Source organism: Ammospiza nelsoni, chromosome 3 (assembly GCF_027579445.1).
Source record: "Ammospiza nelsoni isolate bAmmNel1 chromosome 3, bAmmNel1.pri, whole genome shotgun sequence".
NCBI lineage: Eukaryota > Metazoa > Chordata > Aves > Passeriformes > Passerellidae > Ammospiza > Ammospiza nelsoni.
This window is the reverse complement of record NC_080635.1, coordinates 37173514-37201373: the sequence shown is the minus strand read 5'-3', so window position 1 is coordinate 37201373 and position 27860 is coordinate 37173514. Positions and strand designations below refer to the sequence as shown.

Sequence of the window (27860 nt, the reverse complement as noted above, 5' to 3'; positions counted from 1 at the left end):
GCCCCATTGCCACCATATGTCTATGCATGGACTCACAGGCTGTTCTGGGATCCACAGATGTTGTGCCCAGGCCACCCAGGGACCCCCACTGAACACTCCAAAATTCCTCCCTCCAAAAAATTCCACATATTTTTAACTTAGATTCCATATACCCGCTAACTAGCCTGAATTGGTTTTTTGACTGATAGAATTGTCGGTTGTTAAAACAAGGACCAAGTACTACCAAGATCATTGAACTTTATTTTCTTTTTAGTTGCTAATGTTGACATTTGAAAATCTACTTCTAATGAGAGAATCTCATTAGTAGATAGAAATTATGCTGATTAGTATCAGAAATAGTAATTTCTGCATCACAGTTCAGAAATTCCTATAACTGAGTGTGGTCAAACTTGTGAAGCAGTATTTCATCCTTTTTACCTCTTGCCTATCAAAATCTAGTTATCTGAATAAATGTTGATTTTTGTGTGTTTTTATATAAATATGAATTTTAACTTAGAGTTTGCTCACATTTAAAAAATGCATTCAGATTTTTCTTTATCTTTTTACTGGCTTCCTGTCATAGGAAAGTCTTCTTTGGAGAATATTGCCTAGTCAGGAACTAGTGACTTGATTTTCCCTTAAATTGTTTTGGATGATAACTGGCTTCAAAATTTAAAAGAGTATTTTATACTATACAGTATTATACAAGAAAAAAAAAAAACCAAGCAAATGCAGTATTTTGTGGTTCAGAATTACTTTAGTAGGAGCTCAAAATTAAATTTAGTTTCACACCATCCTTTACTTTCCCCTTTTATTTTCTTTGCTTCATTTGTTTTCATCCATGAAAAGTCACTGTATGACAAAATATACCTTGCTATAAAGCAAAGTGTCAAATGGCATAAAGAATTTTGTAACAAAACTACTTAATATATTAGAAAAGGCATACAATCACTCTGTAAAACTTCTAATTCCTCCTCTAATTCCTCCTCTCTGTTACCAGGATGTGTTTCATCCTGAGCCGGGCTTGAAGAAATTGCTTAATGAATACCTCTCCTTGATCTGGTATTAATTTTATATTACAAACTTGTGCTGCCTCAATTCTCCAGCCATCACTATTAACAACAGATCTGGAAACCTATTAGTGACAAAAGAAATGTGCACAATTTACACATCTACAAAAATCCCACATCATTTCAAGGTGATAGGTGTCTTTCCTGGAGCTGGAAGCTAGTATCAAAATCTGTTTAAACACCATATGCCTTGGGAGGTGCCATCTAATTCAGCCTGGCTGTGCCACATTCCAGATGTTATTTCCTGCAGGGGGTAGTGCAGGGTTCTGGTTAGTCAGCTAACAGACTAAACAGATGTAGCGCTTTAATAGGCTAAGATATTAAATTCATGCTATTATATTTGTGAATGGTCCTGACATGCACCAACAAGGAGGTTTCTTGGGTTTTTTAAAAGAAATAAAATAAGTGGTTCAGCTTATTTGCTGTTGCCTTCTGTTTGCCCCAATAAAAGGTATTCATTAAATAAAGTTTCCATCTGGCACATAGTTCAGTGAGTAAAGAAGAGCTCAACCCTATTTTACTAGTAAGTGGCATAACTTTAATAAAAAATTGTCAGAAAGCAAAAATGTGAAATGTGTCTTGTTGGAATGCTGTTTTTGTTCCCTTGAAGTTTGCAGCAGTGACTGCTAGCACCCATGAGCTCACCTGTGCACCCTTGCCCATCCTGCGTGTCCTGGTAGCCCTGGTAACAGAGGCAGCGGTAGGAGCCATCCATGTTCTCACAGAAGCCGTGAGTGCCGCACACCGTGCCGTTCACACACTCGTCCACATCTGCAGGGAGAATTGCAGCATCAGACAGGCTGTGTGACAGCAAAGGCACACATTCACTGAGTGCAGAACACCCACAGAGGGGCCACTTTGCAAACAGATGCAGCTACGCCTCGACACATTGGGAAGGAACCAAGGACAAGACACATAAATTAATGGAAGCACACACAATTTAAGACATTCTTTCAGTGTTAGCTTTGCAGTAAGTGTGTCAGCAATGGGCAACTGCCTCCACCCATCTGTTTCAGTAAACTTGCCAACCACAGCATGATGTTACATACCACAGACTAAAGCATAGTTTAAATAATTTCTCTGACTGACATATAGATTCTACCAGCGCACTATTATACAGTCAACAACACAAGTGAAACTGAACTCACTGTGCCTACAAAGACTTCAAGGGTATAGCTACATCCCCTGTGCAGAAGTGCTGCACAGATTTCATTTTGGCTCAGCACATATCACAGTTTCATAGTGTTAGTGGTAAATATCTGTGGACTGAGCCTTCTGTCTTAAGTCCTGTAAATCTACACATACAAGTCATCTTGCTCAGGTGCACAAAGTAATTCCAATGCCAGAATGTTTTCTCTACTGGCCTTTTCATTTGTAGTTCCAGTTTTTTTTGCCTTACAAGTAAGTCATTTGCACATGTCTGTTCTTTGACTCAGCTGCCCATCAAATTATAATGAAGCAGAGCTGCTTGTGGCAGACTATGGTTTATTTTTGTAAGTGTGTTATAAGTGCTAGGAATGTGTTATTTTTATCTCCACTCAAAGTAAGACCTAAACCCAAAGCCCTGGCCATATGTGGTCATTAAAGATGTCATGAGGTGCTTTTCAGGAGGAAGAACACTAGCTGTGAACCTGCCAGGATACCAGGATTTCTATACTCCTTCTGCTTTCTATATTCCTCTGCAGTCTGAAGCAGAGAAAATATTGCTGTATTTCTTTCCTAAAAAACATTAAGTAAAGCTGCTGCTTTCCTTCTGCACATTTCCTCAAGGGATAATTGCATTTTAAATGGGGAATAAAGTGATTTATCTGAGGGCTTGTTCCTATCATTGTTTCTGCACATTTTGGTAGCCCTTCATGTGATGGAGCCTATCATCATTTTACCTCCAGTGAAGGCCTTTGGCACTCCCTGAGCTAAAGAACTGTTGGGACTGAATCTTGCAGTGCCACAGAGAGAAGGCTTTTCCAAACAGGTGACCAGCACCTGGTGCTTTTCTGTAAGGACAGAGTAGGGCTCAAATGTAGTCCTGCCTACTCCTCCAGCTGTCCACACCTGTGTCAAACAAAAACCTAGAGAACTCAGCAAAGATGCACTGCAGTCTTATCCTGACAGTACTCACCAACCAAGGACTTTTTTACTTCTAAATTGTGATTTATGGTCAGTTGAAAGGGAACTCTTGGTCTTGGAACAGTGTGGTCACAGCCGCCCAGGCTACCAAAATTTGAGCAGCATGTCATCACCATCCATGCCTGTTAACTCTTCTGCTGCCCTCCTGCATCCAAGTGCTCAAATTTACCTGTACAAGCTTTGTGTGCCTCAGGGACTGGTGTTTTTGGGATCTTGAAAACCAGCTTTTCCTGTGTGCTGTGGTGGGGTCTGAACAGATTTGGAATCGCATGTACACTTTTAAAAAGGCTAAAAAACCTGTCTCTGACAATTTCTGTACCAATGGAACAAACTGTTAAATTTTAACATTTTTCTCAGAAAGGCATGTAGTTTCATGTTAGGATGTTTAAGTGATTGAAAACTCACTTCTCCTACTGAACTGATTCATTGGTTAACAAACTTCGGCACACATATGAAATGCAGGCAAAAACTGCACACACTAAATACACCAAAATCTAGGACACATGTATGAGTATAATTGATGGTTATAAAAAAGTACTTGCAGATGGAACTGGCAGAAAAATTTATTTGGTTCGTAAGTTTTGTAGTAAAGATTTTAATGGTCTTTACATCATGATTTATTAAACAAAGAAAAAATATTTAAGGCATTTATTTTAGAAAGGGCTATTGTATTTGGCAAAGAATACAATATCCAGTATGCTTTTTCTCAAGGAATTGAATACAAAAATTTGGATGGTTTCTGGATCTTGAACTTATTGAAACCTACCACAAGTCCTTCTTAGTAGAATTAATTCAGCAACACAAATAAGCAACTTATCTGTGTTAAAGACTGTAAGAGGTGAAGGGTCAAGAACTACCTTTTATACCTTTTCCTTTTTAAGTCCCCACAGTGACAGAATTATAAAAAGATGCATATGGAGTTACTGGGAGGAAGACAATGGAAATTTTTTACAGTTGTGTTTTTCTGGTCCCTTCTTCTTGCTGCTGTGCACTGTCCCTGCATAACATATTTGCTATTAATAGTCTCATGTGATCAGCAGAGTTTCACATATCTAGTAAAAAAATCTGAATACTCTGTCTCTTAATCAGAAAGCTCTGCTAAGTAAAGGAATTCAAAATGAGTAAACAATGGTGACTTGACAGCCTGGAATTTCAGACAACAGACAGTAACAAAGTGTTTGTGTTTTCAGTGAACAACTATTGTTAAATAAAAAGTTCCTGAGCCACGGGACAGTTCCTGTTAAAAACCTAAGCAGAAGAAACTGGAGATTTTAGAATTATCCAAATTACAGAACTCTTCTTACTTAAAACCTAAATGTTAAAGGAAACAGGGGAATGGTTCATGCAGCTGGATCTTCACAGGTAAAACAAGGTCATTGCCTAAAAAAGCCACAGAAACAAAACTTGTGATTGTAGCAAGTCCCCTAATTCAGTATATAATACAGCCACAGAAGACAAGTTTTTTTCTAAAAAGTACAGTCTGAACATCTTTCAGTGCATGGGATATTACAGAGAAGGTCCAAGCACCAAATATTTTTCCTTGTCTAGACAGTTCACTCAAAGGACTCTTTTTTACAGCCGGAAAGGACATTTGTTTCTTTAATCACCCCATAAAGAGCGAGGCTTGTAATCGGCAATTCTCTTGATTCTCTTGCTACATGGAAGCAAAGTCAGGGGAAAAAACTAAGCATGAAACTAATATATCCTCTGTCTATAGAGTGAATAAAGCAGTTCTCTGTAATTAAAACCTATTTTGGAATCCGTTAATCAGTGCTGCCTGCTTTAATCAAAAGGTAAGATGAGTGCACTCATGCACTTTTGTGCAGTTCAACACTGTGCTCCTGTTTTCTGACAACCTGAACAAGACGAAGGCAACCTCAACCTCAAGCATGATATTTAAATCTCACTGAAATCTACTTACATAGCAATATGTCTGGAAGAGGAACTGGTTCCTAAGACAGGCCTGCAAAGTGATTAGAGCAGCAGAGCTCTGATTCTGAAACTTCCAGGGCTACCTATAACATGCATACATAAAAAGGAAGAAGTAGAGGTGGGAGAGCTCTAGTGGGATGAGTAAGCTTTTTTGGACTGCCTGCTGCAGCAGTGAGAAGCCAATGAGAGACATATGGGATGGGACATGGAGACAGAAGAGATGCTTGAAGCAGAGAACCTTAAACATCAGAGAACCTCTAACTTGAGGTTTTGCCAACGTATTTGACTAGTAGCCAGCTGGGTAAAACACCATCTTTACATGAACCCCAGAGAGCTCAACAAGGAACTAAGGAGCACTCAGAGAGCCTCCAGTTCAGAGAGCCTGGTGCAGTCAAATTTCTGAGCCTGGGGCCAGGCTGCAGTGGAATGTCACTGCTGCAACAAAAGTTTGTCTACACCTTGGAAGAAGACACAGTCTCCACAGCTGTTCGGTTTATTTTGGCCAATGGCCACAAAAACTCCATACCAGAACTAAACCACATGAGGATCTTAAATGTTTTGTGCTGTTGTTGTTTCAAACATCAAAAAAACCCAAGTCAAACTCATACAAAAAATGTCTCCCCAGGAAAATCTGCTCCCCAGGTACAGAGAGGTGTGTGAATCCAGGAAAATCTTCTCAGGTTCTTCCTCTGATGGTATAAACAGTTATTCTCACTCACTTAACTTGAATTAAATTCACAAAGGCACTTAGTGTAAAGAACAGTAGCTCCTGCGGCTGGAAGCCACACGCTTTTTCAGTATGTCACACATTCCTTTTGTTTAGTTCTGCTTTTTAGCATGAAGCTGACACCACTACAAATATTGACACTGATGCCATCAGTGCTCCCTTAAAATGAGTTTCTTCAAAACTATGGAGTTGTTTTTATTAAAATGACAGAATGGAGAAACTAATTGTGGTGGAAAAGGAGTGCTGCTGCTTCAGAGACTAGAAGTACCTTTGCTTAGCCAAGTTATTAAAATACTTTTCCAAGTGCTGAATATAAAGTCTGATCTGTATTCCATACACAACACCAATTACTTGTGAAGCATGCTCAACTGGTTTTGTACTCGTTTTACTCTTCATTAAAACGTTCCAAAACTAGTCACAATCCTGGAAATAAGATCTTGTGATTTCATCTTTCTCTATTTAGTAGAAGTTTGGCTTCTTTGTTCTAATGGAGATTAACTTTGTATTACTTCATCATATACAATAGCAGCCTTTCCCTAGAAACTGCTATTTTATTAAATGTCAGAGATGCAGAGGAGCTCATTGTTTCTGCTACAGCTCCTATCAGTAGATGCTAATGACTTCAGATTTCTTTTTAAAATTGTGTTCCTTTTCAGTTGTGCTTTTTAAAATTTCTGTGAATTTGATTTCACAAGGTTAATAAGCGTTCTTCTAGCTTCATTTTGAAATAAAGTGTTTGGCTTCTACAAAGAGAAGGCGGTATTCTTCTCTAGCCACTTTTCCCCCTTCTTTTATAGCTATGCTCAAGAGTGAGGCAAAACACCTGCTACTACTTTTCTTGCAGAGCAATTGAAGATATGTGGCCATACCCTTCCCAAATATTGGGTGAAGTGTATACATGCTGATGAAAGAGTCCACGAACATGCTTTAGAATTATCCCTATTACTTCAAATCATAAAATACTGCCTCCTCCATGAATCAGTGGAGTTACTCAGATTTGCTCTCTCTAGCCTACTTGACCAGGCTTTTGTCTTGGCAGTAAGAGAATATTTCTTTCAACTAACACCATGATTACAAAATGAAGTAAATGCTTAGAGATAAAAAAGCACTAAAGAACACTGGAGATTTTTTTATAATTACCAATAATAACTGAAACACAAATGGTGCGTTTGATGTTATGCTATATCTAAATTTACAGCACTTATTCCCTGACATCAAGCGTAACAGTGTTCCTGCCAGCACAGTATTTCATTTCATGAGAGATCACATTACTAAATACATGGCAGGTTATATGCCAGCTTCAGTAATAAAGCTGTAAGGCTCATTTTCCTCTGGTATAAGCAGGGAGATGCAACAGTCAGACACAAGTTTCAGTGTACTTCATCCACCAAAGGACAAACGTTTTCACCACAGTTCACTAAGTGAACTATGAGAAGAATTGGCCTCTGAAAACCAATCACATATGGATTTACTGGCCTATAATTTGGGAGAGAGAATGTTGCTTACTTCTTGGGTGCTCGAGATCCCTACCCATTGGTTCTAAGACTGAGCTATCTGCTCAGTGGTTCCCCTCAGCATGCGTCCAGCTGAAATACTACCATATTAATTTTTCACCTTCTGAACTTTTCCAACAAGCCTTACTGCCTTGAACACTCCTCTCAACCATAAGAATAGCCATTCTTAATCTAGTTAGGGGAGAGTTTATTTTCTATCAGCATCACTGACTTCACAAAGCCACATACCTTCTTGGTATCACTGGACACAAGTGTCCTGTTTTAAATTCAGTGCAGGAGAGCAGCATCACTTGCAAATGTGTGTACACCATTAGCAACAGGATATATTCTCATGACATAGCAACACAAAAAACATAGTTACCCTTAATTCCAGGCTCCTGGTTGATGTTTCTATAAAGATCTAATTACTGCTACTTGCTCCATTTCTACCATTTCAAAATGCCTGAAGTTCTATAATAGAACTACTGGATTTCACTACAACTTCTCACTGGAGTTACTACTCTGTAACTTAATCAGGATATTTTATTTAAAAGTTTGGACAAGCAAGGTTCTGCTGTCTTCCATACAGCAATGAGAACATTCAGGTAGCTCAGGCTTGCTGACAATGCACTTAAGCTTCAAATTAGATAATCCTGAATATTCATGCGTATCTTACCCACAGAAATTTAAGTGGCAGATTTCAGAGTTAGTAGTGACTGACTGACTACTTTTCTCACCCTCCTAACAACAGCAAATCAATGGGAATGAATTATTGTAACTGGTCTCACCTTCACATGTTCTGCCATCTGCAGACACAGAAAAGCCCCGCTCACATATGCACTGGTAGGAACCATCCGTGTTTAGACACTCTCCATGTGGTGAACAGAGGTCAGATCTCTCACATTCATTGATATCTGAAAGCACAGAGACATTTAGAGCTTTGCAAATCATCACAGCCTTGATATTAAGCCTAAATTCAATTAGTCTTAAAAGCAGCTTCTATCTCCACTGGCTATGTAAATAGCTGTGTGAACGGCTCATCTTCCAGAGTAACCAAATCTCCTGGGACCCTTCTCAAACTCTGTATGTATGTCAATCTGTTCTGCTGCATCATACTCTTGCTACACCACTCTGTGATGAGGATAAGCAGAGAGTGACTGGTGGGAAATCAGCATAGGCACCACCCTAGCACACATTTCTTCTGTGTTACAGGTATTCTCAGCCCCATCTCACTGCTCTTTCATGGCTGCACACCAGTCAACTTTGGTGTCTGACTCCACACGTTACTAGCAGGTTTGGAGCTGCATCTTTCCCAGAAGGCTGATTTTACATAATTTAAATCCAAATGCTCTTTTTTGCTGATGGGGAGTGGGAATGATCCCAAAAGATTGCTATATAAGAGCTTATCAGTCTCTTTTGTTTCATTCTATTTTTGACTTAGGAAGCATTTTTCCAACTTGTGAGTCTGAAAAACAAGTATTTCCTTTTGATTGATGTCTCATGTGAGCAACCAAATCTGCCCTCAGAACTTAAGGACTTCATTATTTCATTAAGGTACTACCACTTTTATATAAATGATCATTCATGTTGTAGTTGTACTTTTGTATTTTTTGCTTTACAAAAGCCCACTAAGAAGCTTTCAGTACCATACTGAAACCCAGCACAAATTTACAAACAAAACTGACTCATGAGGCTTATTCATCCCTTACCCAAACACTAGAATTTCTCATTCTTAACTGTACCTTTTTCTGCTTACAGCCATCCAGAATGTATCAAAGTAGCCAGCAATTTTGATATACTACAGAAATTATGATTTCAATATCACCGTCTCAAGACCATGATATCATTATAGAATTTTCTCTAGCTACAAACTGATTCTAGCCTATGTGTAAACCTTCTAACCAGTGTCCTGAAATCATGGCCATAAGAGGAAAGAAAAGAGGCAGGCAGCTCGGGGAAGTTGTATCTGCATGAGGTGCCTAAGGAAAAGTAAGTGCACTGTGCTGAACACAACACCTACATGTACAAAGCTTTCTCAAATCATAGCAAAAGCAAACCATCAACTACTTCCTGAAGCCCTCTGAAAGTTGGGAATGGTGGGAGATCAGCAATGACAAGGACAGTATTGTACCTTCTCATCCTGTACTCAAGATTTAGCTGTCTTAAAACTGCCAGAAAAATACTGGAAACCAAGCCAGCTGATTACACAAGGTAGAATGATGTATTAAAAGGCAGGAAAACAAAATTACCAGTGTTAGGGAAATTGAGTATAATACCTCTGAAAGAGCAAACTGCACTTTCTCAAGTTTTGGAGTCTTTTCAATTTTCTCCTTACCAAAACGCATATCCCCAACTTCTAGTCTAGTCCAGATTCAAATTGCAGACACTGCACTCTGTGATAAATTTGCCAGTTTAATTCAATAGCTCTCTGTTTGCACTGTCTGTCCCTTAGCTGGCTCACAAGTGCTTTCAGTTTTGTTATATTTATCCATTTAAAATATGAGGCATGTATCTACTACTTTAGATGGCAAAGTGAAGAGATTAGAGGGATATCAAAGCTGCCATTGATTTCAGCTTGTGGTCAATTCTCTTTTATCTGCTAAAGCAAGGTCTAATACAGCACTTCTGTACGCTGAATGCAGCATTTTCTGAATAAGAAAGCAGTCACATAGAACACTCAGAACTTTCACAAGGAATTTAGTGTTTGTTGCAGAAGACCTTCAATGTGGATGAGCTGGAATCCAGTTTCTCAGCTCAAGTCTATACTCTGCACAAGTGAGCAGCCAAAGCAAAGTCCAGTGTTCTGGTCCTTCAGCCATTTAGAACATGAACATGTTGTCACTTTCCAGCTCTAATACCATGGCTTCTGTCTCACAAAAACAGTGGGCAAAAGTGATGAGGCATGCCTGGGTGTTGTGCCAACATGAAGATGGGATTGTTCAGAACTAAAACCTGGGAAGTGTTTTCCTAGGTTTGGCAATGCTGACTCAGTCTCAGGTAACACATTTTCTTCATCCCCACCCATCCTCCACAAAGTACTGCAAGTGTTTTAAAGAGGCAGTATCTAAAGCAACTTTAATGCTAACACTGCAGCTGTTCTTGTTACAGCTCTGATTCACAACACATAGAATGCTCTGTCAAAATAAACGTTTCCAGGATTTGGGAAAAAAGCAGCATGCATCTCTGTTAGTCCTAACATAGATTCTCTTTCAAGTTATGAAGGCTGAGACTTCAGCCTCTTGAAATAATTTCTCCGCATACATTTACAGAGAGAAGAGAATGAAAGAGAGTAGAAAATAAGAAGAGTAAAAAGCACTACAAATGATAAATTAGTTTCTCTTCCTTAGCAAGGTCTGTGACTATCACAAGTTACACTTACAAATCTGAACATTTATAATAATAATCCAGGGATGTTTTACACCTACTTCATACCTTGACATCCCCTATTTGCTATCTGCTGGAAACCATCTGGACAAGTGCATTTGTAGGACCCTTCAGTATTTATGCAGCTTCCTCTTAGGCAAACATTGCTGTCTTGAAAGCATTCATCAACATCTGAAATAAAAAGGCAACTGAATTATTAGATGATGTTAAAACTGATGAAACTTTTAAAAGTTTCAACATAACTTGAAGCAACTGTGTGCATACATGGAAATCAAGTTTACTACGCTTTAGGATTCTTTGTTATTTTCCTTTCATTGTGTCATCAAACTTCTCATATTTCAAGAGGGCTTTGAAATTTGAGTTTGTATGTGATTAATTCCTAGCAAATATGACTCATCTTCATCTCTCACAAAAGCACATCATAACAGTAATGCAGTTAAAAAGAAATCCAAGCAGCTGCACATTGAGAAGACAGACACAAAAACTACCTACTAAGGCAAATTTAAAATAGTCTTCTTTGGACATGTTTAAACCCCCACATAGAAATCCAAGAGCTGGAAGTGACTGACTCAGGCATCCCCCTGGGAGTGGGCAAGCCCAAGCAGAGCTGGTGTGTCACAGCAGGCAGGACGTGCCTGGGGAGCCTGCTCACACCACAGCCACATGGAACAGGACCACACTGTGGGCACCGCTGTGCTAATGGGGAGCTTTCCATGCAGCTCCCGAGATGCAACACAGCCATTTCACAGGCTTTTAGCAGCTGGGTCATGCAGCTGCATGGCTGCTTTTGCACAGTGCGGCACCCCAGCCATAAATCCAGCTCCAGAATCCATGCACACAGGATCTTGTTTCCCAGCTCCAGCACACCATGTTCAGGATCAAGCCTCAGGCCTGTACACTCTGCTCTAGTGCCTCAATATCCATGGGATAAACGGCTGACACACAGCAGGGAAAGTTTCAGGATGAAAACTAGACACAAGATAATCAAGTATTTCAAGAACAGGACACTGGCACTGTCTCCACCTAAAGTCTTTTCTTCCCTTAGTCTTTCAAAGGGCTTAAAGGCAGCCCAGTGGAGGAACCAGAGTACAGCTACTCTGGATACAGGATTAAGTCAGCAAGTGCCGACATTCCAGTGACATTATACAGCTTTGGTTTCACTGCAGCTAAAGATCACAAGGTATTTGGTGCCTGTGCCTCTAAGTTCTAAAAGCAAACAGAAAGTGAGAGACAAATTAAAAATACTGTCTCATAAGCAACTTCCCTCAGTCTCCACAGAGCTCTACCTAATCATCTACCCAGTCTATTGCGTTGATAAGGTCGTTAGCTTCCTTTGAAAAACAGTAATCAAAGACTTTTCCCAGTACCTTTGATTACTCTGATTTTTTAAGTATGGATTTTAGCTGATTAGAATTGTAATTTTTTCCTGTGCTGCAGGAATGAATAGCAATTGTAATTGAAAAGAGGACATGACCTCATTTCTACATTTATCTTTGGAAGCCCACACTCTATCATTCTCCTTGGGATTCAATCTATTTAATAAAAGTAAGAAATAGGGATAGCTCTCTTACACAAATGAATGTTATTGAAGATAAAATTGCACTTAATGTTGACAAAGTTATGACCTTTAAGATAACCACATGTTTTATAACCATTTTCAAGTGCAAAACAAATTGTGGCTTATTTAAAAAGCAATTAATTTTGACTAGAGCATGAGAAAAAATAATTACTCCCTTGTGCTAAGTTAATGCCAAGTCTCACAACAAGAAGGTGCCTTCTGCCAAATTCAGTAAAACTGCATTATTTTCCATATAGGATGCAAACCTCCCTCTCTCTGATGCAACTCTTCATATACCCTATGAATGCTGCATGAGAATCCCCAGAAAAATCAGTGGCATCCCCAGAAAAATCTTAAGGCATTCACTGCTTTTTACCACCCTTACACATGCATGTCTTGAACATTTTGGCTAGCAAAATCTCTGAAAGCTCTAGGAGAACAGCAGAGACTTAAGCTTCAGACTTTCTTGCAGTAACACAGGTTTTTTGAGATTTACAGTCTGTATGTAAGTCCTGTTGGAGCATATTCCCCTCCTTTTTGGCTGAGACAAGGCCTCACAGGTGCCCTCACACTTTGTGCTCCCTCTTATTCAGGCAACAATGAGCAGAAAGTCTCAATGTCACTTCATCTCAAGAACAAGGTGCTGAATGACAGACTAAGGCAGAAGATAAACACACATGTGGGTGTGTATCTTGAAGATAATACTGCATGTATAGTTGTATACATTGATGTGTACCAGTTATTTTCAAATAACTTCCATTCTTACACAAGTAAAACACTGCACAAGGGCTTCCAGACAAAAACTTCAGCCAGGGAGTTGCAAAAAGCACAGCTGAAAATGAGCACAGCATAATTCTGCTGAATTCTACAATACCCCTAGAAGTTTGCACAAGTTATAATGATCAAAGCAGCAAAATGCTTCTTGCATGCAACATCTTTAAGAAAACGCCTGCACCAGAAGAAAACTTAATTAAACAAACACATTTCTTGCAAGTGGTTTGCTAATCACATTTGTTTTACAGCATCACACATTCTTTGGGTATCCAGATGTGACAAATGTCCACGCCTGGCTCTTGAGAAACTGGACAAAATTTGAACCACTTTGTTTTTTCCAGACAATTGTGCTGTGCTATGCTCACAGTTTTTGTAATCTCTTTTCTGCTTTCTCTGTGAAGTGTTATAAAACATTGAGGTAAATAAGCTAATCCAAAAATCAGAGGCCATTATGTGGCAAAACACTGCATGTCTTCTTGAGGTGATTGTCTCTTTAGTTTCCAAGGTGCAAAAAGCAGGTTGTAATATCCTGTACTTCAGAAAATTTTGAAGGGATATAATGAAAGCACAGAAGAACTTATTCCACTTCAAGAGATTAAGTATTTTTGCAGGACTTGCAATATTTACAGAAGTCTTCAGCAAACAAACCATGGCTACAGAAATTAACCATTCTGTCACTGGGTGGAGAAGCTGTAAATTTGGTTCCAGATTTTTAAATGAGACAAATATCTTTGAGTAAGGGAATGGTTTTACTCTTTTTTCTTGTTTGATACAACCCCTCTTCTTTTGCCTTGAAAATGTCTGAAACTATTTTGTCTTGAAAACTGCCTTTAAGCAGGAGTAAGAGTTAAAGTATGGACCTATCGTGACAGGCCAGGTGATGGAGAGCTGCAACAGCTACCATGAGTTCTTGGGCTGTTTGAAAAGCACCAAAGCAGTCTGAAGAGAAGTTTGAAATTTCATCTGAAGTCTACTTAGAGCAAGTTAGATTAGCAGTTGTCACAAATGATACCATATTATCTCTTCTGTCTTTGGGAGGCAGAAGGACCTGTGATCCATTACACCACATTTTTCTTTGATTCTTGACAGGGTATCTCTGCATCTGCTGCAATTCGTGAAGATCTTGAAGACAGATGAGAGCAAAATTATTTGATGAAAATTTCTAGTCCATTGCATCATCAGCCCACATTTCTTGAAGCTGATGCAAGAGATGCTGGGACTCAGCATGAATGATGTTAAGTGTGTTAAGTTCTTCCATGAACATATTCTCCAAATAGCTCAGGACCAAAGAGTATCAGTGTGCTGGGGAGATTTTATAAGATATCCTTACTCCTTGTTGATGAGAAATGCAAGAGTTACTGTCACTCATGGAATGTGGATGTGTCCACATTCCATGTGTCCATTCCAATCCAGCGTAATCAGTTATGATAAAGTCTGTTACAAGTTTGTCTTGAGCAAACAGCATTTGGTTGGCCCAGGAGGAACTGCTCTTCTGCCTGCATCACTTGAAGAGGAGGATTCCTGACCTGTTGCTGTGAGGGAGAAGGTGAGGACTGCTTTCCAAGTGTGTGGAGGATAACCTAGCAGCAGAACACTGTTTGGTAGAACAGCTGTAAGAAGCTGTATCTTGCAAAGCATCAGCAGTTACAGAAAGCACACCAGAGACCAAAAAGCTTTTATGAGCTAATGCCCCACGTACAGTGAGACCTTAAATGCCTCTTAGCTACTTTTCACTGCTAGTGTGAGATAAGAAAGCAATTGAGATAGAATCTTTCCTGGAGCTTGCTGGTAAGTAATCTTGCATTCTCAAGGTGACCATGAGTAGTGCAGCAGATGTACCATATCAGATGGTAGCCAACAACAGAGAAGAGGGAGTAGCTTTGAAATGCTCCAATAGAAAAAAATATCAGTTTGCCAATTATGGGACAATTAAATTGTTTTACTTAAGAGATAAGAGAATTTTTTTTTTCTACAACACAGCATTTCTTGCTACATATATTGTACATCTTTCACTTCTTTATTTTGTTTTTGCAAGCTCAGTACCTAGATTGCAGTTTGAGACAGTGCAAACTGTGAGCTCCAGTAGATCCTGCTGGAACTTGTCATCTACTAAATGCTTTTCTTTCATGTGCACTCTTGCCAGTGCACATGTGTGACTGTGGTGGCTGGCTGCAGGTTCCCAAAACCAGCTGGAGAAGCAGTTTTAACTAGCAGGCCCCTATGAGACTAGCATATACTGGCAGAAGCTTTTGTAATACAGAGCCTCTGTGTCAGAACTTAAATAACAAGGTTTGGAAAGGCTGACTTGTTCTCAGTAATAATATCAATTGGTCTTCCAATCTTACTGTTGGAAGCACATGTCCGAACTTTTTGTATGTGGAAAGATGACAGGTACTATTTCTAAGAATCCATTAAATATGTGGCTGTGTTGGTGGGAACGAATGGTTGGCAGTGTAGAGAAAGAAAGAGAGGCAACATATATTTTTTCTCCAAAGAGTTCACTCCTATAGCTGAAATACTCAAGATCTTATTCAATAAAATTAAGTCAGCAGCTGAGTCCCTAAACTTACCTTCACACTGATCTCCAGTAGATGACAAGGAGTAGCCTTGGCTACAGATACATCTGAAAGATCCTTCTGTGTTCCTGCAGCGTCCATTTGTACAGACTGATCGCTGCTGGCATTCGTTAATATCTGCAGAGACAGTGAAACTCTTACACATCTGAAAATACCAGCTACTCATCAAATGGTACAAAGACCAAGTCTGAACAAAACAGCAAAGCACGGTATCAGTATCCAGTACTGCTTCACTTGTTTGTGTTTATTAAATACAGACAATGTAATGCATAAAATTGTATGAAACTGCAGACTGTGTTTTTTCCTTGAGACGACGGTGTTCAACATTCTCTCCTGTAACACCAATTTATCCCTCATGCACAATGGGGTACACACAGACTCACAAATACACACACATGCTGCCTGAGAGCTGCTTTTGTTTCTGTTATATCTGGCAGAGGTAACAAGTCAGCCGCTCCAGTGAATCAGCAAAACCCACAAAATACTTTCCAGCAGGATCACCACCTTTTAACAGGGTGTGGTTTTCAGATGCACACTGACAGGCTAATCCCCTATTAAGTTAAGGCTCCTTGAAATTCTTGCAGTAGCAGTATGATTAATAACTGGAGAAATGTCTCTTTGCTTCCACAACACTGCTAATCCCTCTGTGCTTCAGCTCTCATAAACTGGGGTCAGCCTGAGCTAACAGATGGATTTGAACATCAAATTTATATTTTCCTATGGAAAACTAAAAGTATTGGAGGCAAGTGGCACTTTGAATTCAGAACATAGCACATGCCTTGTTTGAGCTAGGAAGCCTATTTTCCCTCTGTTATTTGTAAAATATTCATTAAGAAGCAGTGTTTAAATTGACATGGTGAGTTCTTGGTCACTTCTGGCATTTTGGCACAGCTGAAAGTCTTTCTGGAAATACACTTCAATTCAAACGGGAGAGTGCTACTCAATGAGGTTTTTCAGGTCTGTGTTATGGCTGAACAGTCTGACCTCTTAAGTAACGGTTCCTTGCAACCACAGAAGTTTAGAATTTAAGGATCACTGAAATCTGTGAGGCTCCATGAAGCAACTGGGCATGTGTATGGGTCCTTACTTAGAAGGGTGCACTTTAAGAAGAACAGTCTGCACATGCCAGCTCAGCTTGGCAAGGGCTCTTTTCCATGAAAGGCTCAGAGGAAGCAGTCAAATTTTGTCTACATATTTTCCCCAAGATCAGTCTGCTGTGTCTCCTGAACAGCACATTTAACTCACTCAAGACACTTACACTGATGTTTTGTTTCAAACTTCCTGACAAATTTATATGAACGATCATTTAGTTTTACTGTATTATTTTTAGCACTCAGAAGTCTGAAAGTATTTGGTGCTGTACAGAGACATTTAGGGAAGGCTGAGGGAAAGGCAAAAGAAGGAAATCCAACATCTGACAAGAAACATGTAAGTGACTGTGCACTTCCACAGCCTGGAGACACTGTCTCAGATTTTCACCATTAGGGAAAAGTTTCAAGTACTCTCTAGTTAATGAGAGGAATATTTATACCTCCTGTACATGCTCTAGGTTCACCCTCACACTACTTCACCCTAACTTCAGACCTAATTTTGTTCCACTGGAGAAGTCTTGACAGGAATTTTAGATGTGAAAGAAATGTGGAAACTGACACTTTAGAGGCACGGGAACTGTTCCTAGAAACACACCACCAAGTTCTCTCTCTCTCTCTCAGTGTACTGCTGGAAATACAGAGACACCAGTGCAGGCAGGGTTAACTGCTCAGTGGTAACTGACACTGCTGGGCTCCAAAGGGCAGCAGCCTAGGTTTTTTGATTTCACTCACCCACATGGTAGGGAAAAAAAAAAGATAGAAAGAAAAGCAAAAGCCACTGTCCTTAAAGCTCTGAAATGCCAGATATGCCATGGATTTTGCAATATAAATATTACTACATGTTCTTGACTGGCTTTATAACATATGTCAAGATCTACAACGTGATTGTAGAAACCATAAAATGGAAATACACATTCTTACATTTCTGTCTTTTTAGCATCAGTGTTATACATTTAAAAGCAAGATTAAAAAAAAATTAAAAATATTATCTGAAAGGTAAATGCAACCTCATGAATTTTAGTAATATTCTTTCTTACCTTCACACTGATCCTTTGATGCAGAGAGTTTGAAACCCTGCGCACAAAAACACCTGAAGGATCCCTCTGTATTCTCACAACGTCCATTTGTACAGTGACTGCCATACTGACATTCATTTATATCTGTGAATAAAAAAAAGTGCAAGAAATTCACTGGGGTACAACCACCTTTCAGTTGAGCTTGGGAATATATTCAAATTACATCATAAAGATGACTATTATTCCTGAGGAATTTATTTCAATGCGATTTTAGCACTTTAGCACTTTGTAAGGCTACTCTACTACACTCATCAAGAAACTTAACTGGATTATGCAAAATCTCTCCTCCTAGTCACAAACCATCCTTTCTTTAGAAAGACTTGAAAGCAGCTTTTATTCCCTATACACTATCCCATGCACATCTACTTTCATCCTTCTCTGAAAGGTATTAATTAGATGGGCCACTTTCTTTAGCCAACATGAAAATTGCTGTGTTGCTACTTAACAGTAATTTTCAAGAATTCCTTCTGAAGGCAATTTGTATAAATCAACAAAGCAAAAAGCAAATATAAAGATAAAACAAGAAACATATTTTACTATAAATCCAGCCAGAATTAATTCTGTATTCTAAAATAACAATTAGAAGTGGTTTACACAGGAAAAAAAAATAATTCCAATTTTATTTCTTTCTTTCGGGTTTGCAGTAGTAAGCACATGTCCTTTTTTTACGGAAAAATGCTGTATTTTTTTAGCTTCACTGATGCAGGAAAAGAACTACCCTTTGTTTGTTTTTATGTGCCAGAAATCATATTACTCCCAATTATCCTGTCTTCTGCCACCACAAAGCACACAAAACCCATCAGCTAATTATTTGAGGCACTGGAGCCATTTAGACAGCTGTAGCACAGGGAGAGCTGGAAGATTCGACATCTTTAAACCATCATCAGAACCCTTATTAGCTGTTGTGAATATGTGCAGTAACTATTTTCCTCACATGTGTTTAGAGGCATGGCTCTTTGCAAGCTCCTGTACCACCTGCCTTTGACAAAGCCCATCTTTCCCCCACAAACAAAATCACCACTATCATCCACATTCCCAGTGACCTACAACTCTCAGTTCCTCACTTGAGGAACTAGCTCTGTAAATAACATGGCCTGTTGCAGCCTGGCCAAGCAGAAGGAGTGACAGACATCCTTGGAGATATGACAGCACAGATTCACAGGTGCTGTGCTATGGCATTCAGTGGTGCCACTCCTCATTGCTTTCTCCAAGGCTTATCTCCCACTCACTAGTGTTGCTAATTGTGCTTGCTCTACAAAACACAATCTTGGCTCTCCATCAGAGAGAGCCAAGTACATGATCAATGCTCTGACTGAAGAATCTGTTCAAACACAGAGAACCCAATTCAAGCACACAAATTTCCAACCAAAGAACAAAACTGCTTCTTACAGATTCACTTGCATCTCCAAGCTGCTTGACAAAGAAATCTTGAATACTATTTCTGATTTTTGGATGGGATTCAAAGATCAAGAGTTTTCCACATGATGCCAACAGAAAAGCCAGGAACAGAACTTAAATTTTCTGAGATGAAATCCAGAGTTATAACTGATTCTGTTGGTGCTCCCTACAGTAGGGCTAGAGGTATGTGGATTAGCTCTGCTTACCTCTGTATTAGTTTTGGTATCTTCTAATGGGATCCTTAAAACTGTACAATTTGAATATTGATAGTTAAACCATGCAGCTTCAAAATCCACCACAGTGATAATCGCAAGGATGAAGTGATTTAGAAAGTTTTGCCAATCTACTTTTTAAATTTGTTCATCAATACACAGAAGTGTGCTCTAGATACGTCATGATATCTGACTTTATTTGAATGTGAAAATGTGCAGAGATAAAAATGGAATAAAAAATTAATCAGTGGTTGAAAGTGAACTTAAAAATCAATTAATTATTTCAAATAGTCCCTGTACAACACAAATGCAGTGAGGGACCTGGGACAGTGACAATTTCAAGACAATGAGGAGTCAGGCTGTGCAAGTGTCCTTTTCCATTTCTTCCAATACACACTGAACATTCCCACCTAAACTCCAGATAAATGTAGTCTACCTGAGTTTGAAGTGAACTGATGGACTTGGCTTAATAAAACAGAAGTGGCTATGTTCCTGGCTTTAAATCCTGCAAGATTACAATATAAATGGCATCAAAGACCTATCTGTAGGATAAAGTGCAGGCAGAGGAATGAAGTGAAGTAAAAAAATTACTGAAAACAGCACTGTGGAAAAACAGAAGAGCTGCAACTGATCTAAACTAACAGGAGAAACAAATGAATTTATGGAACAATGGATTTAAATATCCTTCACAGATAATGGGAAATATTTTCCTTTTTGGTGTATTTAAGTGGTGCCATATTGCAGAAATACAGATTTAAGAAAAAATGTCTGCATTACATTTTCTAAAATATGTATGGCTCATTTCCAACATGATGTAAGCCTAGGATAAACAAAAAACGGAGTGATCACATCACTAATGAAGTGAGTAAGAATGTCTAGGCTTAGAACATTTCATAAGACAAAGGAACAAAGGAAAGCTACATGAAGTAATACAAGGAAAAAATTATCACTTTAAATCAAGACATATTCCTTGCATGACTTAGTTCTGAGCAAAGAACTGACTTCTCTCATTCCCCTCCGACTAACCTGGTTAGCAAGAATGAAACAACTGAAAGTTTTGTCAGGGAATTTTCAACCAAGCTATTTCCATAAATAGGTACAGAAAAAGAGCTTAACCAGAGAGACAAAGAGTACTAAACATACCATGGCACTGTCCGTTCCAGCCTCTGAACCCCACCCTGCAAGGAATGCACTGGTAGGAGCCAGGAGCATTAAGGCACTGTGCATCTGGACAGGTAGTTGGAGTCAGGCACTCATCGATGTCTTCAAAAGGGAAGATAAAAGGAAATACTGGTCAAAGCCATAGTAGAACACTGAATAATAATCTGGTTACTCTGACTCTCTTCCTGAGATACAAAAGCATTTAAAGAGTTGTGTAATTTATCTGATAGAGACACAGGAAAGAACAAGTTCACACATATTTGTACCAGCAAAGGGGCATCTCAGAAATAGAGTAGCTCATAATACATGCAGCTGAATCTGAATTCTCTGTTTTACTAAAAATCTTTGGTAGGTCTTCCAGAACATACAGCATATCAGATTTCTGGCTACCACATGTAAAAATAACTTTCCTTTACTCTACATGTTACTCCTTTATCATACTGAAGTGCCCGAGATTCTTCCTATAGTAAGACTTTGGAAGTTCATTGGAACTTCAGTAAAATTGTAACTCTGGCTTCCAAAAGCAAAGCACAATTTGGTATTTTCCAATGCTATAGAGTTATTCAGCATGCAAGTGCTATTGGGACAAAAACATAATTGTGTGAATGAGAATCAAAGAGGTTTACATGGAGTAAGGAGTTAATTTTGGCTGAAAGAAGGCACAAGCCACATCACTGAGGCTGGCAATGTTTAGGGTGAGAGAGGGACTTTCTGCATCAGGCAGGGTCCTAGAATGCCCATGACAAGAAGAGAGAGGTCCTGAAAACGTCATGGAACTCATGTTCAGGCTCTGAGCACGAACAACTTCTCATCCTGCCCCTAGGAAACCCAGACATCCAACATATGCAATCTAGAGGAGACTGCACACAGAAAACAACATTCAAAGACAAGTTGCTGTTAAGTGACCAATGATCAGAAGATTCTGGAATTAAAACTGTGTAGGCAGTCTCCTTGCAGTCTGCTCGCACATGTGAGATCATTTTATAATATGGTATTTAATTACATAATAATTATAATCTTTCCCATTAAATACTTCCTTCATGCAGTGCACAGAACTAATTAAATTGTCAGTCACCTCTAAACTCAGCTTCCTAAGCTTCCATCCTTTTCCTGCCCCAGGCCTAGCAGTTTTGTCTTCTGCAATTAAGGACTGCTACTTGAGCACAGATCATAGGGAGGGAATTCACTCCTAGTTTTAAGAACAAGCTCACAGAACTCAAGGAGCTCCCAACACTTGTAATTTAACTGGACAATGCTCCAAGGTTGAGAGAATTGAATATTCCAGCTCCAAACATCTCACTGGATATAGGCAAATCACAATTTTTTGTAAAATCACAATTGTCCAGCTTAGAATACTTTCTCATAAAAACACTAACAGGCTTCTTCAGTAGCTACAATGCAGACCTGGAAAAGTTTCTCATTAAACTGCTGTGGGAGTTTTTTTGGTTTTTTTTTTTTTTTAACTTAATTAACAAAGAAAATCACACTTCTGCTCCAATTTCTTCTCAGAATTGTGGACTGTGCCTGCCTTCAGAACATGAATGATGCACCTGGTTCAGAAATTTTTAGTCAAAATAAAGTCTAGATGTAGCAAAGCATTAAAAAAAATCACAAGAAGATTCTATGAGAATTCTTCATCCTGTGCAATGATGTTCAGCTATGACTAAAACACTGTTCTACAGAAACAACAGAATTTACAAGAACATCTATGCACTCTTTACATTTCCCTGGCTAGGCCTGTGACAGAGCTTGTGGGAGTACAGCTTGAAGGCAGAATGAGGATGGGGTGAGGAAGTGCAAGTGAGCCCTGAGTATTGTGTGCAGCCTGGAGGATTCTTGCCTTTGTTTTTGAACTGTGGAGGGGGTGGAAGGAAGTTTTTTGTGAAATTAGAAATCTGTCAGTAGAGTGATGACATGGTGAAATGATTGCCCAAATGTATCATTTCCTTGGTTTGATGGATTAATGTAGGAGCATTTTCCCCTCAAGCAACCTTAAATAACTTTCAAGAGAGAATTTGGTTTCAGAAATTACATTTTGTTAAGTTAAATTATAGAGGACTACCACCACACTATTTAAAATACAAGTTAATAACAAATTTGATGTAGTGTAAGAGTCTGATTTATAGCCTAACTGAATTACAGATTCCCTAGTCAGAGAAGATTTGCAAAGACTAGTTGTAAGAGTGGAGTTTGTGAAACATTTAAATAAATAAAAAAAAAATTGGAATAAGACTTTTATCATTGCTCAGAGCAGCAAATATATCCATGGCAGCTTTAAGTTGCTTATTTTCCAGGCAACCTAACAGGTCAGCAATTTTATTCTATCCTATGTAACTTAGACTAAAGCATAAACAAAATCATGTTTAAAATGAAATGATTTCTTGGGGGTTTTAGTTCACCATTCAAGTTGAGAACGAAAAAAATACCAGGAAAATAGACCAAAATATCACACTAAAAGCTTTGAAGGTCAGATGTGCTAGGATCTCCTGCAACGTGAAATATCTGCTTGATATGGATATTAAAAAGTCAACCTATCATTTGCGACCTGATATAATACAGGAAAAGTTAATTTCTTCTTTTAAACAAAAACTTGGCAAGCAGGCAAGGACTAACAATGAAGTTAGTGATTCCATGGCAAGAGATGATAAAATGGCTGTTCCAAGATGGTTCTGTACACAGTGGAGGAACTCCTTTACAGCATCTTAAATTCAAATAGCAGGAATTGAATTGCAGTTCCAGACACCAAATAATGACAAAGATTGAAGAGTACTCACAAAGGCTTCTTGTTTAAGATTGCGCCCTCTGAGATTTGTCCCCTTGCAGCTCAGGCTGCAGTGCAAAGCCTCCCTTGAATAGAGGGAATGTTCATCGTTCCAAATAGCCGTAGTTTGGCACTGGTTTTGTGCTATCAATAAATGGTGCAATGAAGTGCTATCAGTATCAACCATCATCACCAGGGAAGAGTCCAAACCTACCTTCACATTCCCCTCTCCTGTTCATTTGGTAGCCACTATCACAATATTCACATCTGTATGAGCCAAGAGTGTTTATACAAAAGCCTTCTCCACAAGTGTGAGGTCTTGAACATTCATCAAAATCTGCAGATGACAAAGAGAAGTTCAGAGAAGCTGCTTCACCATCAAAGTATCAAATGCTTGCATCTCCTCAAAACTCTGCTTTAACTAAACACTAAGTAGTAAGTTTGGATTTCTGAAGCTGTTTGCAAGCCACCTCACTGCTTGTAATCAGAGAGACAGTGAGTTTGAGAAACAGCCAGGGTATAGAAGGTGGCCTGGGAGCATCCCTATGGCTGCAAACACAATGTGTGTTGCTGCATCTATGCAGTGCCCAAGGCAGACCTAACCTAAGACAGACCACAGCCCATTCAGGCTGTTTGTGTTGTTTTGTGAAGTCTGTCGCTGTTTGGAGCTGTGTTTAAAAATATGGTTTGTTTCAGCTTCTACTCATTGAAAGTGTTGAATATTTGTATTTTATACAGCAGGTGTTTTTACTTATTGGTAGTTTTCTTAAACAATGATATACTGAATAAATTCTTGTTTTCCAACAAACAAACATTCTGAAAAGGAGTATCAGCTAATAAACAGGTGCCTTGCTCACTACAAAACCTGGTGAGAGACAGTGAAATATACTTCCAGACATCAGTCCAGTACCACTGACATTGAGGAAAAAAGAGTTGAAAAGGGGACTTTAGGAGGGTTTAGCTATGCTTCTTGAATAATTTTGATATTTTTATTTTCTATAAAGAAGACTAATTATTACCAACGCAGTCAGTTCCATCTTCACTGGCCATGAATCCAGCTTGGCAAATACATAGGAAACTTCCTTCTGTATTTTCACAGCGTCCAAGGGAACAGAGATGTGGTGCCTGATCACACTCATTAATATCTGTAAAAGAAATTAAAACATAAGACTATAGAATAACGTATATAGTTGTGATTTTTTGTGCCTTCTGTGCCATGCACTTGAAAAGACTGATCTTGTAATTATTTTAACTATTGGAAAAGGTATACACGTTTTCTCTCAGAGATGAAAAAAAGATGCATTAAACAGTTTTGGTTGGAGAAAAATGCTCTTACTGGCTTACACTGTAAGAATATTGCATTGGCCTGAAGAACGTGACATGATTACAGTTCAAATCACTACACTGTGTGCAACATGAGCACAAGCTGCAAGCATGGAATGTTAATTAAATTTGGACGAAATAAAGGGATTCTAAGTTGCCATTTGGCTGTGTTGCATAATTTATTTTTCAATACTGCAGTTGCACCTGACAGCATGTGTTACAGCGTGAAGCTGCTGAGCTTTGGTGGCATGAACATTTTATAGCATTTAATCTGTAGATACAATACACCCTTTCTGATCCAAGTTACAGAGCAACCAGTGTACTCTGAATGAAGAAAAGATACCAATACAGCTGCTTCCAAATCTGAAATGGCTCATGTAGGACCCCTTTGTGCTCTGCCTTATGTTCATCAGAGAATCATCATCTAGATTTACTAGCTTAAAAGGGGATGGAGACCTTACTTTGCAGATCTCTCACTGTGCTTCTGGGTTGTTTAGGATACACCTTCTCTTTTCAGTAGCAGGCTGAAAGGAATGACATAACAAAATGCCTGGACTTAGTCTGCCTGCAGAGCTGGTAGCTGGGTAAATCACTGTGAGAAGCAGGCACAAATTCATTCTTTTTCCAAACAGAAGGGTATTTCCTCCTAGTAGTCTGACTTTTAGATACCTGATACATAGCTGAGAGGAGATGGTCTGCCTATTTCTTTTTCTCTCACATCACAATGGGAGATGTTTTCAGTCCATTTCACTAAATTCACACTAATTTTAGAGCAGCTGAAATGCTGTATTAGAGACTACCTCACAAATTTTATTTGGCATAGAAAAAAAAGCCGTGTAGTTTGAACGCCTGACTGCTCTGGAGAGATTTCCCGTAACCAGATTCTACATTTCAAGCATTTCATAGCACGGTTATTTCGGATTTTTGAAAGCACCATTTCATACCAATGCATTTTGTCTGCTGATCATTAAGTTTGAACCCCTTGTAGCAGATGCAAGTGTATCCCACAGGCAAATTAACACAGTGTCCTGCTCCACAGATATCAGGATTAACTGTACATTCGTTGATTTCTAAGCAAAGAAAGAGAAATTTCATGTTAAACTTACATAGCTCAGTAAGTGCATAATACTCTGTAATCCAAGTAGAAAGCTCAGGCATGAAAACAACTGTAAATCAAGTCTGCAACTCCTGAATTTCTCTAATGGATATCTTATCTAGGAGAATCTAGAAACCGTCTGCACTTTTCCTAGTGACATAATCTTATGTCCCATCCAAGATCTATAAATTAGTACATAAAATTTAAAGTAAAATGAAGATAAGATAAAATAAAAAAATATATATGGCTCAATCTTTGCATTGCACATTAAGAAAATAACTGCAGTGAGTTTTTGATCACAGTGGGTATCCTGATTTATAGAATACTCATCTACTAATGGCTTGGATGTATTTTGTAAGATAAGGAGATTCAGATATGGGCAGCATTGAATGCTAAATCCTTACAGTAGTTTTAGAAATTCCTGAAGTATATGCGTTACTGCAGAAAATACTAATTACTATCTTCAGTTGCAACAAACTAAGGTTATATTGCAGTATGGAATTGTAATTCCTGAAAAAGAAGAAATTAAGTGTAAAGAAGAATTGTTTATCTAGACTTTAGAAGCAGGTCACATTTAAATTTACCTAAATTTTAAAGTACAGAAATAAGGCACTCAAAAACTTCTCAGCTTAAACTGCAGTCAGTTTTTTAAATCCTGTTTAGGATTTTGTCCTACAAATCTTACAGCACTTCTACTTTATTATCTCTGAACAACATTTTGATTTATAGCACACAGCAATTTCTAGTTCTACTAATTTTCCTGAGGAAATAAAAAACAGAGCATGGAAAACTACCATTTTCTTTTTACTAAGTGATGTGAGCTCCCAGCAAGTTAACTTTCTCTCCTTGTAAAGAAGCTGGGAGCTGGCCGGTAGAAGGGGCACAGTCACAGAAGAGCTGACTTCCCAGTTCTACTTTGATGATCACAACTATTTGAACCTTTGTATGGGACTGATAAACTGTAATTATAGCAAACTGAAGGCAGCAGTTTGCTATAATTACTGTAAGCAGAATGCTTACAGACAGACAGGATTCTTTCTCTACTCTTACAGTACATTCCAGAGGATTTAACTGCAGACAGAATTGTACAACTGGGTGATTTAGACCCTGTGTGCATTGCATCAACTTAAAAATCCATTCCTGCATGAATGAAAAGCCATTTTGAAGAGTTCATTTTTTATTAAAGTATGTGAAATTTCTCCCTCTGAATGGAAACCAGGAAACCTCTTTGTAGGCCTAAATATCTCTACAATATACAAGAATGCATCTTACAGTATTCACCAGGATACTGCAAACACTTCAAAGCACCTGTGTTCATTCTGGTTCATTCTAACCAATGTGAATTGCTCTCATGTATACAAATATGGTACATTCACCTTTTGGCTTCTAAATGTATGGCAAAAGAACTTTTGATGTCTTTTTGACACAGCTGTCATTTAGACAAATTTCAGCTATGGCAGGTGCATTACTTGCATTTCTGTTATTTTCACTTCTTGACACATAGACGTAGACGAGGCAACTCTAATACATTAAATAAGGATGAAGCACAAACATCAAAAGAACATTTCAAAACAGATCTTAATGTCTCACCTGCTTTTTGCAGAACATTCTGATCTACATCCCTTGAACTCTACACCCCTCAATGAACATCATCATGTATACGTCATGAAAACACATGCAGACTGTCTAACAACCTGACTTGTATTCAAGAAGTATTCAGTTCTGGACTTGCCTTGCAGATCTGCAAAGAAAGTCCAGAAATGAATCTGAGATGAATTATTAATTTTATCTTCTGTCCTTTACTTCTGGACTCAAAAATGGCAGGTACATCCTGGAGGACCTGTCCTGGCTTTCTTGATAGTAGAAAGCCTCATTGTGCTGTTCTGCACTTTCTCCAGAATATTCCTTCTGTTCTACAACCATGTTCTCTTCACTATGGTAGCTCAGCAACAGCACAGAACAATAGTGTCAGAAACTCAGCAATTTCTTAATTTATTGCAGTTCTAAAAGAAGTACAATACCTGTAACTTGAGTAGGTGCAATAACTTGACTTGCACTGGAAGTAGAGACTTCGGGAGCAACTTCAACAGGCAAAGGAGGGGATGTTTTCTCAATCACTACT

At 38.7% G+C, this 27860-nt stretch overlaps 1 protein-coding gene across 9 annotated transcripts in view; it reads right to left on the bottom strand.

The window, feature by feature from the left end:
• LTBP1 (latent transforming growth factor beta binding protein 1) overlaps positions 1-27860 on the bottom strand; it is a 186506-nt gene that overhangs the window by 33973 nt on the left and 124673 nt on the right. For 5 of the 9 annotated variants that reach the window (XM_059467847.1, XM_059467848.1, XM_059467845.1 and 2 more), the window contains 10 exons: positions 27760-27858; positions 25587-25712; positions 24339-24464; positions 23534-23656; positions 20541-20660; positions 17749-17871; positions 15615-15737; positions 10761-10883; positions 8117-8242; positions 1695-1820 (listed from right to left, as the gene is read on the bottom strand). In XM_059467847.1, coding sequence (XP_059323830.1) covers positions 1695-1820; positions 8117-8242; positions 10761-10883; positions 15615-15737; positions 17749-17871; positions 20541-20660; positions 23534-23656; positions 24339-24464; positions 25587-25712; positions 27760-27858 — 1215 coding nt within the window. The remainder of the gene's footprint in view (positions 1-1694; positions 1821-8116; positions 8243-10760; positions 10884-15614; positions 15738-17748; positions 17872-20540; positions 20661-23533; positions 23657-24338; positions 24465-25586; positions 25713-27759; positions 27859-27860) is intronic. The other 4 variants (XM_059467846.1, XM_059467851.1, XM_059467852.1 and 1 more) reach the window with 1 other exon arrangement.